Here is a 14,016-nt window from a genome sequence, read left to right on the forward strand (position 1 = left end):
ATTATCTTATTAAGCTTATTATGCTTATTTTCCTGAACCAAAGTAAAACAATAATGAGAGCAACTGGGCATAATCTCTTCATCACTGTCTTTCTGAGGATGTCTGATGTCTGTAAAGCTAAGACAATGCAATTTGAAGAACAGCATGAGTAGGATGAAGAATTCACACAAAAGAATTCTAGGCTCTTTAATCACTCAATTTCAGCTTTTACAGATAGTCTTAGGACAGACAATTTGGGTGGCAAAAGTTTTGTAGGGGGCACTTCTTGTGCATAAAGAATGATTACATGCTCCATTTTTTTTCTGTAAATAACCGTTGGCTAGGATAACAAACATTGTCGTTGAAACAAGAATTTAAAGCTGCAGATCACTGCATTTATATTTACAAAAAGCCATAAATAAACATGCATCTGTCCTTTATTAGGACAACTTAAATAAGAGGTTTAAACATTAAGGCTGTGATGATTCTAAAACACGAAAATCTAAGTTAAGGCTTTATGTTTGTTCTGGAACCCACATTCATAGGTAAGTGCAACCAAAGCCAAAGTTTAGTTTGTCTGGTGGGACATGGCCATTATTAAATCCTGTGCACTAGGTAGATGGGATATGCTAATAGCAACAGCATCCATTTGCTTTAACAAATCATTAATTTCGTTTTACATTTCATTTTGGGGACATAGCCATAGGAAGAATAGAGAATTTGGAGTAGACAGAAAACTCAAAACTGCACTCATTCTTACTGGCCTGAAAGTTGGGCAACAACCATGAATTCAGTCTGCTTAGCACAGCAAACCTTTTGCTCTACCATTTTACCTTTTTTTTTTTTTTTTTTGGTCGGTCATGGGTCCTGAACTCTGGGCCTGGGCACTGTCCCTCGGCTCTTCAGCTCAAGGCTAGCGCTCTACCACTGAGTCACCTTCCCACCTTCCCCCCACCATTTTACCTTAAACAGAAAAATAGTCCTTGAATACCAAAACACTAGGTTTTCAACATCTTCACAGTACTGCATTGGAGATGGATCTGTTGTGTAATTGTCAGTCTCAAGGCAAAATACTAGACCAAAGTGTTTCCTTATTCAAGGGAAAGGTGAACGGAGGATGAGAGGAAAGGTCCCTGCAAAACAGAGTGGACTGTACTCTTGCCCTGCCAAGCTTCGAGGTGCTAAGTACTGAGATTGGGCTGGGCCAGGGGTGTCCTTTTCTACTCTTTGTTCTTTTCAACACAAGGGGAACAGTGAGCACTGTGGGAAGCAGCCCCAGGGCCTCACCCAGCCAGCTGTCTGGAGAGCAGGAGGACATATTATGCAGCACAGTGGGGCTCCTGCCCTGTCACCTCTACAATGTTTTCTGTCTATTGTGTTTGTGTGCCACTGGGATCGCTGGCTGGCTGATGGCTGGTAGCTCCTGGGTAGCTTCAGGATGGGAACTGGAATGGAGGAGACCAAGGCCATGCAAGGAGGGGAGAAGGACTGAAGGTTAAGTGAATCAATCTCATGTAATGGAAGCTCCCATACAAATCCAAAAGGACTGTCTCTGGAGCACTTCTAGATAGTGGCCATGTATGTGGAGGTTCCTGGAAGGAGGCATGCCAGGAGAGGAAGTGGAGGCCAGTTTCCCTTCCCCACACCTCACCCTGGGCACCTCAGCAGTACTCTTGGCAATAACACTATTTTCCTGAGTTCTGGGAGCTGCTCTAGCACATGAACTGCATCACGAGACACTTAGCCAGTGTCTGCTGCAGACCTGGCTGCTGGCTGCCCTGCAGGAAAAAACCTCACATCTGGTCACTGAAGTCTTCTCCATCCAAGGTGGTGAGCAGAGGAAAATGTTTTAAAAGTGGCTCACGCCTGTAATCCTAGCTACTCAGGAGGCTGAGATCTGAGGATCACAGTTCAACACTAGTCCATGAGACTCTCATCTCCAACTAACACCAGAAAACCAGAAGTGGTGCTGTGGCTTAAGTGGTAGAGCATTCACCTTGAACTGAAGAGCTGAGGGACAGCGCCCAGGCCCAGAGTTCAAGCACCCAAACCAATCCCCCCACCCCAAATAAAAAAGAAGCACATCCCAGGATACCCCCAAGATAAACCAAGAGCCATGATTTCAGTCAGTTCCTGTGGTTTGGAGGGAGGATGGCTGTCTATACTAAGTGCTGCTGCTCTTGTGCTACACAGTACCTGCAGCAGTGAACCTGTGAGGACAGACCACACTCGCCCTGGCAGAACTACTCATGGGAGAAGGGACAGTGACTCTATGAAAACCTGCAGAAGTTCAAGACAACTGCGCTTTTTCTTGGTGTATGCAAGCCAGAAGAGCTGGCAGAGCTGACGAAGCTGTGGCAGTGGCAGTCTCCAAACACAGAAGCACTGGTGAGGGCATAGTGGCCGTTTATGGGTGCATTAGGAAGGTGTGGGTTTATACCCCAGTACCTCGCAAGCCTAGCTTCAGCTAGATGGCTGTATGGGTTTTAAAATCCAGCTCTGAAATACACATTTTTTTTGAAAGATGGAAAGACAAGCTGTTAAAGAGCAAATGTAGGTAAAGCAAAAACAGTCATTTTTAAATCAACATCTTACACTTTATAATACACTCACATTTATACACAGATTTTGTGTTGACAAGTACAAAAGGCAGAGAGAGGAGAATAAATAGCTGCAGTCACTACATTCCATAGTCAGCATCATCATCGTCTGTGTTCACAGTCTGCATGAAGTCGTCAGTGCTGTACAGGATGGACTCGTGCTCAGAAGTTGGAGACCGCACTCAGCTCAGCACATGTCTGGGTTTCTACAGAGCTGAACTGAGACTCCATGGTGTTCCAGGCCAAATCAGCCATAAGAAAGTCGTTCATGGCTGTCTGAGTTTCATTGCTAGTGAAGAACAAACTCCCCAGGGCTTCCAAGCCAGAACTCATGGTCTGTGTCTCTGCAGTGTTGGACTGAACCTTGCTCTCTGGAGCAGGTGTGGGTCTGGCTACAGAGGGTCCTTCCGTTTGGGTCTCTGTGTCAGAGGAGTCGGTGCTCACGGAGAAGCTGCAGTGTTTCAGAAGGCTTCCTAGGGGCAGCTGAGGACCACTGTCTAAGAAGAAGTTCAAGTCGGTCTGTGTCTGTGTGTCAAACATCTCCAGGCCTAAGAAGTTCGAACTTCCCCTGCAGCCATAGGGCTGAGCAGAGGGGTCTGCGAGCAGGAAGTCGGTCTGGGTCTCTATGTCCAGTGACTCCAAGACTGGCTCGGGGTTCATGGTACTCAGCCCACTCTCTTCAGTCTGAGTCTGGATATTCGAGGCTGAAAAGAATTCCTCAATATCAAAATCAATCCCAGGGGTCTGAGTCGGGCCAGAGGGAAGCTGGGCGTCAGGTCCAGGATTTGAGTCAGACAAAAGACTGCGGTTATCTAGCGTCTGACCAGGCAGGTTACTTGACCAGATGTTTTCTAAGTCACTTAGTAAATCTATGGTTTGGGTCTGGTTATCGGTCATGTTCTGTGTGGGGAGCATACCACTCTGCGCACTGAAGTTGAGCATGGCTTCAGACCTCTCAATGTCTTGACTTAAAGTCTTGGGATCATTTTGAGGTAGCAAACTCTGAGTCACCGTCTCTGCCACTAAACTGCTGCTTATTATATTGTCTGTGGGAACATTGTAGGACGAGTGCACACTCCCAAAAATGCCCCCGCACACGCCAGCGTGGTCCATGGGTACCTGGGCAGGTGCTGGATTTTGCATGCCACTGGTTTGGGTTTTTCTGGAGATCCCGCCTGGCTGGAAACAGGCATCTATGAAAGCTTCAGTCTGAGCAGCTATGGACGAAGTTAACTTAGGCCTGGGCAGGAACGTCTGTGTGTGAACGCTGATGGGAAGGGACACTTGAGAGTCAAAGGACAGATCGGTCTGAGAACACGACGACACGGAGGAGTCAGAGCCAAGCCATCGAGCAGAAGATAGCAGGTTTGGTGAGGCATAGGACAGGTCTGTCTGTACGTTGGTTGAAGAAATGCTGTTCTTCTGACATGTGTTCTCTAGCTCTTGTAAAGGATTCAATGGACTTTTACCCAAGTTCACTTGAACACCTGTACTAATTGGCTCAACGACAGGACTGATAATTTTTGAAAGAGGTAGGGTCTCCTTCAGAGAGCAAGCATCTGAGTCCAGGCCAAGGATGAGCGTTCCCACAGACAAGGGCACCAAGTGCACAGCCCCCATCGGGGAGCCCTGATCCACGCCCAACACCACAGGCTGGCCCGAGGACTCAGTAGGCACCAAGACTGGCATGGGAGAAAACTGCATGACCGGAAGTTTAACCAGAGCCACTCTTGGCTTGGGTAGAAGCAACTTCTGAGGATTTCTTGGAAGTGCTGAGATATTCTGCTTCCTGGCATTAGAACCACAAGAGTCCTCAAAAGAGGCGACCAGTTTTATTTCTGAAGTTCTGAGTTCTTGGGAATCTGGTTGAAGAGTTGATTGGTTGTTTAAAGATTCGATGGTCTTACTGGACAACTTCTGGCTTTGCAGGTAGTTTTCCATTTTCCTTTTTTTACTAGGTGGATCCCTGAACACAACAACAAAAAGGAAAACAATTTAAAAACTTCACTTCTCAGATGCTACTTCCCACATCAGAGGTCAGTCGCCTGCGAGAGAAGATGCGACCCTCCTTGCAATAAGTGGGCCTGTCATTCAGGTCACCCAAACCTTTTCAGGTTCTAAATACAAGAATTCAACTTTTCCGGCATCCCTGGCTCACACCTGTCATCCTAGCTACTCAGGAGGCTGAGATCTGAGGATCACGGTTCATAGCCAGCCCGGGCAGGAAAGGCTGTGAGACTCTTATCTCCAATAAACCACTAGAAAACCAGAAATGGTGCAGTGGCTCAAGCAGTAGAGCGCTCGCCTTGAGCTGAAGAGCTCAGGGACAACGCCTAAGCCCAGAGTTCAAGCCCCACGACCAACCAAAAAAAAAAATAAAAAAGAAAAGAAAAACTAAAACCCAGGCACGGCTCCTTTGCTAGTGCTGCTGCATTTCCCGTAGCTCCCTTCTCCAGGGCTACATGTTCTCCATGATTCCCTTTCCTCCCTGTGCTGTAGCTGTTTGTCGCTGCTGGTCTTCTAGGAAGATTCACAACTCTCCACAGCACTGCTGTGCGTGGCCTGTTTCTTTGCCCGTTACCTGTGTTCTGCAGGGATCTCATGGCCAGTTCGGTAGATGTGAGACTGCAGTGCTGTCCTGCTGGCATACGGACAGCCGCACGTGCACTGGAAGGTCTTGCCGCAGTCCTCCGCGTGTCTCTTCAAGTCCCACTCAGTGCCGTATGAGTTGTTGCACTTGCTACACTTATGCTTCTTCTCGGCATGCATCTTCATAAAGTGCTGTGGAGAACAGGATACGTAGGAATGGGAAAGAGACAGCACCCTCTCCTCCCCCATCAACTCCTGCTCAGGGAAGAACACAGCAGCCCAAATCAAAGGAACTACAAAGCAGGCAAACAGCAAATTACATGCCTCTTTGTTTTTTCTCTCTCTCTGTGCCTGTAGTAGGGCATGAACTCAGTACCTAAGCACTTTCCCTTAGCTTTTTGCTCAAGGCTAGCACTCTTGACACTTGAGCCACAGCTTCCCTTTGGGCTTTATGGTGGTTAAAAGAATCATGGACTTTCCTGCCTAGTCTGGCCTTGAACTGAGATCCTCAGATCTCAGCCTCCTGAGTAGCTTACAGGCATGAGCTACCAGTATCTAGCTCACATGCCCATTTTTATGACTGACTTTGGCTTCATACAAAAAGTCAAAGGAGATGTCTTGGAAATGATCCTTGACAGCCAACATTTAGACTCTTATAAGAAAGAGTGACAGGGCAGAAACTGATGTCTTCTCAGGACAGCCTTGGCAAACCTCAGGAAACATTTCAGACAACAGCTTCAGATAACAGCTTTTCAGTCCTGAGCTCCTCTTTCCCTAGAGGCTGGGACCCTTCCTTTAAGAGAGCTGCTGCCCAAACTCTTCTTTCCTCAGATGCTCCTATCCAGAGCTCCCAGGAGCATAGTGTCCCCCAGGAGCACAGTGGCTCTGTCTTTGCCCTCTGCCCTGGGAGGCAGTCACAGATCTGCAAGCACAGGGTCCCCACTCTGCTGAGCTACTCCTCTGGCTAGAAAATGAAGAATGGTAAAATACCTGTTTAACAAGAGAAAATTGAGAAAATGGCCGGTCAGGACCTCTAGGACATCCTTCAATTGGACAACAGTAGAATTTTGGTACGGTTTTCAAATCTTTTCTTATTGTTGGATTTACTATGCCATCCTGTAATTGGAAAATTGTGCAATTATTTTCAAAACCAATAGAATGGATTGGTAGCAGAGATAAGGTGGTAACTGAAAATGGGCACAAGGGTTCCTTTTTTAGGGGATGAAAATGTTTTAATGGGATTACAGTTGTGCACACCTGTAAACTTAAAATCTGTGTTTTCTTTTAACATTTTACTCCTCTCTAATCCTTTGAAACTCTTTAAAAACTTAAAAATCATGAGCCCTTGAATTGCAACCAGGTGCAGTTTGCAAGTAGAATCACTCAGTTACAGTCTTAAGATTTGGAACCTTCCTTGATCTTCTCTGTTGGATCCCCCAAGGCCTCCAGCACTGGAGGCTACTACTTCTCTACCAACCACTTCAGCCACATTTCAAATCCTTTTGAGATAAGGTCCTGCCACCATAATCAAGGCTGGCCCTGAACCTGAGATTCTCCTGACTGCTATCAGAGAGGCTGGCATCACAGGCATGTGCCCACCATGCCTGGCTTCATGAGTCAACATTTTAAGTGACTACATTTGCAAAAGGGAAAACCAGATGTGGAGGGCTAGTGAAGCTCAGTGCTGGGCACTGCAAAAATCACAGAAATGAAAGAAGATGAAGAAAAGAATACATACAAAAGAAGGGAAAGGAGCCAGGCGCCAGTGGCTCACACCTGTCATCCTAGCTACTCAGGAGACTGAGATCTGAAGATCACAGTTCAAAGTCAGCCTGGGCAGGAAAGTCTGTGAGACCCTAATCTCCAATATACCACCAGAAAACCAGAAGTGGCGCTGTGGCTCAAGGGGTCGAGCGCTTGCCTTGAGCTGAAGAGCTGAGGGACCCAGAGTTCAAAACCCACAACTGACCAACAAAAAAAATAAGAAGGAAAAGGAGAATATACTTGAAGAGTAGAGAGAAGGTAGAGGAAAAGGTCTGGCCCTGGACAAACTTCACAGAGAGCAGCATCTGGTAGAGGGAGACCGGCTCACTGCATCATCTTATTCCAAAATGGAAATTAGGGAGTGGTTTTGCACGAGGCAGTGTACCAAACAACTTGGAACTTTCCTTTTTATTTTCTGACCCATCACTGAAAGCACACCTCTGGACTGTACACAATAAAGAATCCTCGAAGCCATGTATTACAATTGTAAATGTGGCTCGTGGTTCTGAACCCTCGGCTGCTTTCTGATGCAGGGGCCAGAAGGATCCAGAGCAGGCATGGCCTGTGGACTCCCTCTCCCTCTCTCTGGGTCATCCCTCCTGCCACATCTTCAGAGCCTCCATTTCCCCATATGGCACATGTGCAGGCAAGGCTGGGCTAAGGGATTTCCAGATTCCTTATAGGACATGCCTTGAAAACCCACATAAAACCAAAAGCAGCAAATATTCTTCAGCTTACAATCTGACTCCCTGTTCTTACTCATCATTCTTCAGAAGAGCTGGCTCTTCATTTACATGGAAGAAGGGAGCCTTTGGGTGGGAGTGGGGTATCTTATGAAAACATTAGAATAAAATAAGAACTGTACAGCAACTCATAGGGAAGGGAAGAAAAGATGATTCTGCGCCGGAAGTTATATAAAGAAGGAAAGAAATTAGAATTATGCAAGTAGCTATAACCAAGACAATGAAAATTTCCATTGAGTGTAAGAAAGTCAGAGTAGCTTCAAGGAAGAAAGTGTGTATGGGGGGGGGGGGGCCGAGTTGACTGAGGCCTCAAATCATAAGGAGCTTCTAGCTACCTTGTGCCCAACAGCACTCTCTCCTCCCCCACCCCTAATACCCTGACAACATCACGGGTGGATAATGGTGTGGGAGCTGAACAACCTGTTGGGCAGTAGCTAGGCTGAGCACAGAGTTGCCCCCATCACACAGGTCACTCAGTGAGGAAAATGGGCCTGCTTTCCACCAAGACAGCAGATGCTCAGGGGCTGCTGGCACTGTAGTTAGAAAGGCAGAAAGCTAGAAAACATCAGCAAACATTTCTGAGGGAGGCTTCCTCAACTGCCCCAGTGATGGAGGCAGAAATCTCTAGATAGTCTATCTTTTGGTGGCTCAACATCTTTAATTGAGAAAGGGCTCTCAAGCACTTCAGGCTGAAAAAGGAATGACTTCACAGAAAATGACTTTGTACAGGTTCTAGGCAAGGGAGGTCACGGATGCTCTGAGATGCAAAGTTCAAATGAAGATCCGACTGCCAAAGTCAGATCACATGCCTCATCTTCAGCCTAGCCCTGTTTTGTACTGGTCTTTGGTGGATTCCTGAAATTTTGATAGTTTAAAAAGGAAATCCAAACAAGCCAGGTGCCAGTGGTTCAAGGTTGTAATCCTAGCTATTCAGAAGCCTGAGATCTGGAGGATTGTGGTTAAAAGCCAGCCTAGGCAGACACATCTGTGAGACTCCATCTCCAATTAACCAGGAAGAACCTGGGCTTGGAGATATGTATCAAGTGGTAGAATGTCTGTCTAATATGTCTAGAGTTCAAATCCCAGTACAATCAAAACCAAAAGCTGTAACACAAACCTATTAGATAGTATTAAACCAGTCCTGCAGAGTAAGTGTATCTTGTTTAACAGAGGCATTACAGTCCTGAGAGACACAGAGCATCTACAAGCCATACTAGAGAAGAGAATAATGCAAATTGCTAATAAATGTTGGCAGCCTTCTTTTGTGCTCAGAGGTGTATTGTCTTATCAGCCAGGGGACAACACTGAAGTTGGACAAGGCCGCTGTATAGCAGCTAGAGAACCAAGGGCTAAGATTCTCTACAACTGTACAGTTTATCCACCCAGGTTCAGATACTCATTAAAATCTAGTATGAGACAGAAGTGCTCTGGAGACCCATCCCAGAGGTGCCGGCGTGCTGGGGAACGCGGCGTCGCTGGCAGGGCCTTGCCCGGCTGGCAGGGCCTTGCCCCGCACGTGCGTCACACTTCCGGTCACTGCACCTTGGGCCCCGCTGTTGGTTAAGGCCATCACCCTTCCTCCCTCGACGGCCACCGCCTCCGTTTCTGCCGCTGGGACAAGGGGGTAGGAGGGGAGGGTTCTCCTCAGAAAGGTTCCAGAAGGCTGAACGTTCCTCCAAACGTGATTTGGGCAATCAAGTCAGACCTCGGAAAGCGACCTCTTCACCACCCCGCCGCCCGTGACCTGCTTCCTGACACGTGACCAGGCCCCGGCTGGCATCGGACTCCGGGTGGTGGAGGGAAGCTTCCCATGGTCATGACCGGGGAATCGTGACGGACCAGTTTGGAAAAGTCCCTGCCCTGGGTTACGTAACCACGCGGCTGCGGGATGCCGTCACGTCGCACCGGCCTGGTGACCACGACCGGGTCACAGCCTGCGGGTTCGGCGGGATCTCCAGCCGGTACTGGGCGGTGCACACCGGCTGGGCCTGTGCTCATCCCCGCCCCACCCCGCCGGGTGGCCCCACCGGCTCCTCACCCGCCCAATCCCACGACGCGCACCGCACCTGGGCGCCGCCGTGGGACCGACCGGGACCCGGACAGCAGAGGCGGGGCGAGGCCCCCTCCCTCCCGCCTTTCTTCGGGGCATCAGCGGGCGCCTTCCCGCTCCCCGTGGCCGAGGCCGCCTGTGCTCCCCAGCCACCCTGCCCCGGCTCCCCACCCGGGCCCGGCCCCGGCCCCCGGCTCCCCCAGCTCCCGCCCGGTCCCCGCCCCCCCCCGGCCCCCAGCCCCCTGCCCCTGGCCCCCAGCCCCCTGCCCCTGGCCCCCAGCCCCCTGTCCCTGGCCCCCAGCTCCCCCGGCTCCCAGCCCGGTCCCTGGCCCCCAGCCCCCTGTCCCTGGCCCCCAGCGCCCTGCCCCTGGCCCCCAGCGCCCTGTCCCCGGCCCCCAGCCCCCTGTCCCCGGCCCCCAGCCCCCTGTCCCTGGCCCCCGGCTCTCCGCCTGGCCCCTGCCCCCGGCCCCCGGCCCCCAGCCCCCTGTCCCTGGCCCCCAGCGCCTTGTCCCTGGCCCCCAGCGCCCTGCCCCTGGTCCCCAGCTCCCCCAGCTCCCGCCCGGTCCCCGGCCCCCAGCCCCCTGTCCCTGGCCCCCAGCTCCCCCGGCTCCCCGCCTGGCCCCTGCCCCCGGCCCCCAGTCACCCCCACCCCGGCCCTCTGCCCCCGGCCCCCGGTCCCCCCCCCACCCCGGCCCCCTGCCCTGCCCCCCGCCCCCGGTGCCCCCCACCCCGGCCTCCTGCCCTGCCCCCGCCCCTGGTGCCCCCCACCCCGGCCCCCTGCCCTGCCCCCCGCCCCCGGTGTCCCCAACCCCGGCCCCCGCCCCCGGTGTCCCCCGTCCCCGGTGCCCCCGCCCCCACCCCGGCCCCCCGCCCCCGGCCCCCGCCCCCGGCCCCCCGCCCCCGGCCCCCCTGCCCTGCCCCCGCCCCCGGCCCCCCTGCCCTGCCCCCGCCCCCGGCCCCCCGCCCCCGGCCCCCGTCCCCGGTGCCCCCACCCCGGCCCCCCGCCCCCGGCCCCCCGCCCCCGGTGCCCTCGCCCCCGCGCCCCGCCGCGCCGCCCTCACCTGCAGGCGGTGGCTCTTGACCAGGTGCATGTTGAGCGCGGGGCTGTTGGGCAGGATCTTGCCGCAGCCGCGCACGGTGCACAGGATGTTGGTCCGCACGGCCCGGGACAGCTCGCTCACCGACGGCTGGATCAGCTCCCGGGCCGCGGGCTGCGGCGGCTGCCTCGCCGTCGTGGGTCGCGGACGGCGGCCTCTCAGGCGCGGCCTCGGCGGTCCCCACGGGCTCGAGGCGGCGGCGGCGGCTCCCCTCGCGGCCGCCGGGACAGCCGGGGCCCCCGCCGCCGGAGCCGCGGACCCCGCCGCCGCCGCCTCCGAGGCCGCCATGGCTCCCGCACGGCTGCCTGGCCCCCGCCCCCCTCCGGTCGCAGGCCCCACCCCCTCCGAGGCCACTTCCGGCAGGGGCGGGGCCTCCGGGCTCATTAGCATCCGGCGGAGCCTGGGACCCGCGGCGCCCCCTGCCGACAGAGGTCGTGCGTCTCCCAGGGAACCGCGGTGCAGACAGGAGCCAAACAGGCAAAGGTCTGGCCTACCGTCCTGAGTCCCTGCCCCGGAACGTGAAGACCGGCCATAGCTGGGAGGAGGAGAAGCCCCCAAACTCTAATTTCTGTCCTTCACTGAGAGCCCGGTGGGACGCAACCGGGAGTGTGTGTGTGTGAGTGTGTGGGGGGTATGTGTGTGTGGAGTGTGTGTGGTGTGTGTGTGAGGTGTGTGTGGTGTGTGTGTGTGGAGTGTGTGTGGTGTGTGTGGTGTGTGTGTGGAGTGTGTGGTGTGTGTGGTGTGTGTGGTGTGTGTGGTGTGTGTGTGAGGTGTGTGTGGTGTGTGTGTGTGTGTAGTGTGTGTAGTGTGTGGTGTGTGTGAGTGTGCGTGTGGTGTGTGTGTGGTGTGTGTGTGGTGTGTGTGGTGTGTGTGTGAGGTGTGTGTGTGAGTGCGTGTGGTGTGTGTGTGGTGTGTGTGTGGTGTGTGGGGGTGTATGTGTGGTGTGTGGGGTGTGTGTGTGTGGGTGTGAGTGTGTGTGTGAGGTGTGTGGGGGGAGTGAGAGGGGTGAGTGTAGGTGTGTGTGTGTGAGGTGTGTGTTGGGGGTTGGAGGGGTGTGAGTATGCATGTGTGGGGGTGAGTGTGTGTGTGTGGGGTGAGTGTGGGGGTGAGTGTGTGTGGGGGGGTGAGTGTGTGTGTGTGGTGTGTGTGGGGGGAGTGTGTGTGGGGTGAGTGTGTGAGGTGTGTGTGGGGGGTGGGGGTGTGTGTGGTGTGTGTGTGGTGTGTGTGTGTGTGTTTGTGGAGTGTGTGGTGTGTGTGTAGGGGTGTGAGTGTGTGTGTGAGGTGTGTGGGGGTGTGAGTGTGTGTGAGGTGTGTATGAGTGTGTGTGTGGGAATGTGGGGTGTGTGTGGGGGTTGAGTGTGTGTGTGGGGGGAGGTGTGTGTGTGGGGGTGAATGTGTGAGTGTGTGTGTGGGTGTGAGTGTGGGTGAGGTGTGTGTGTGGGAGTGAGTGTGTGTGTGAGGTTTGTGTGGTGTTTGTGTGAGTGTGTGTGGGGGGGTGCGGTGTGTGTGGGGTGAGTGTGTGTGAGTGTGTGTGGTGTGTGTGGGGATGTGTGAGTGTGTAGGGGTGTGTGTGAGTGTGTGGGGGGTGTGAGTGTGTGTGGTGTGGGGGGGTATGTGTGAGGTGTGTGTGAGTGTGTGGAGGTGTGTGTGAGTGTGTGTGTGGAGTGTGCGTGTTGTGTGTGAGGTTGTGTGGGGTGTGTGTGTGGTGTGTGTGGGGTATGTGTGTGGGGTATGGGGGGGTATGTGTGTGGGGTGTGTGTGTGTGTGAGGTATGTGTGGGGTGTGTGTGTGTGTGGTGTGTGTGTGGGGGTGTGGGGGGTGTTTGTGGTGTGTATGGTGTGTGTGTGGGGGTGTGTGAGGTGTGTGTGTGGGGTGTGGGGTGTGTGTGTGGGTGTGTGAGGTGTGTGAGTGTGTGTGTGGAGTGTATGTGGTGTGGGGGTGTGTGGGGTGTGTGGGAGGTGAGTGTGTGGAGTGTGTGTGATATGTGTGGGAGTGTGGGTGTGGGGTGTGTGTCTGTGAGGTGTGTGTGTGTGTTGTGAGGTGTGTGTGGGAGGTGTGTGTGAGTGTGGGGGGTGTGAGTGTGTGTGTGGGGTATGTGTGTGGGGTGTGTGTGGGGGTATGTGTATGGGGTGTGTGTGGGGGGTATGTGTGTGGTATGTGGTGTGTGTGTGTGTGAGGTGTGTGTGTGGGGTGTGAATGTGTGGGGGGTATGTGTGTGGGGTGTGTGTGGGGTGAGTGTGTGTGTGTATGTATGTGGGGGTGTGTATGGGGTGTGTGTGGGGGGTATGTGTGTGGTGTGTGTGGTGTGTGTGGGGGGGTATGTGTGTGGGGTGTGTGGGGTGAGTGTGTGTGAGTGTGTATGTGTGTGGGGGTGTGTATGGGGTGTGTGTGTGGGGTATGTGTGTGGTGTGTGTGGTGTGTGTGTGTGTGAGGTGTGTGTGTGGGGTGTGAGTGTGTGAGGTATGTGTGTGTGAGGTGTGTGTGAGTGTGGGGGGTGTGAGTGTGTGTGGGGTATGTGCGTGGGGTGTGTGTGGGGTGAGTGTGTGGGGTGTATGTGTGTGGGGGTGTGTATGGGGTGTGTGTGGGGGGTATGTGTGTGGTGTGTGTGGTGTGTGAGTGTGTGAGGTGTGGGGGGTGTGAGTGTGGGGGGTGTGAGTGTGTGTGGGGTATGTGTGTGGGGTGTGTGTGAGTGTATGTGTGTGTGTGTTGTGTGAGTGTGTGAGGTGTGTGTGTGTGGTGTGTGTGTATGAGTGTGTGTGTGTGTAGATTTAGGCTCGAGGAACTGAGTACCTGGATGTTAGTCACAGGACAGATGAAAGGATTGTGAAAATGGACGGGGTCGGTCCTTGTAGGTCATATTGAACTTGCCTATATTTTCACCGCTGGAATTCCATTACTGTTTTGGAGACAACATAGCTCGGTGCCCGGCTCCAGAACCGAAATGTCAAGAGCCCGGGTAACTGGTGTAAATGGATCTGAGACGGTTAGAGGTAGGTAGACAAGAGGGAGGGGAGAGGGCAGCAGTTCAATCAGAAATGAGGCTCCTGAATAGTCACTTCCGTAATTGGTAATGCTGTCTGCTCTGTAAGAACATTATGAAAACGCTAAGCTAAAACAGAGCCTGTCACACAGTAGGTCTTCCTGTATTATTCACTTTGGGGGACTTCCCTCATGATGGGGTCAATTCTCTTGAC

The 14,016-nt window shown here is 53.3% G+C and overlaps 1 protein-coding gene across 1 annotated transcript; it reads right to left on the reverse strand.

The window, feature by feature from the left end:
* Positions 1 to 2,554: 2,554 nt before the first annotated feature.
* Positions 2,555 to 11,110, reverse strand: Atmin (ATM interactor). The gene is made up of 4 exons (XM_042700930.1): positions 10,787 to 11,110; positions 6,159 to 6,284; positions 5,161 to 5,360; positions 2,555 to 4,545 (listed from the first exon to the last, which is right to left on the reverse strand). Exons 1-4 carry the CDS (start codon positions 11,108 to 11,110, stop codon positions 2,742 to 2,744), a joined length of 2,454 nt encoding a protein of 817 aa, XP_042556864.1. The 3' UTR covers positions 2,555 to 2,741.
* Between the last annotated feature and the right edge of the window lie 2,906 nt (positions 11,111 to 14,016).

The sequence above is a fragment of the Dipodomys spectabilis genome, unplaced genomic scaffold (assembly GCF_019054845.1).
Source record: "Dipodomys spectabilis isolate Male_0828 unplaced genomic scaffold, ASM1905484v1 ptg000273l, whole genome shotgun sequence".
Taxonomy (NCBI): Eukaryota; Metazoa; Chordata; class Mammalia; order Rodentia; family Heteromyidae; genus Dipodomys; species Dipodomys spectabilis.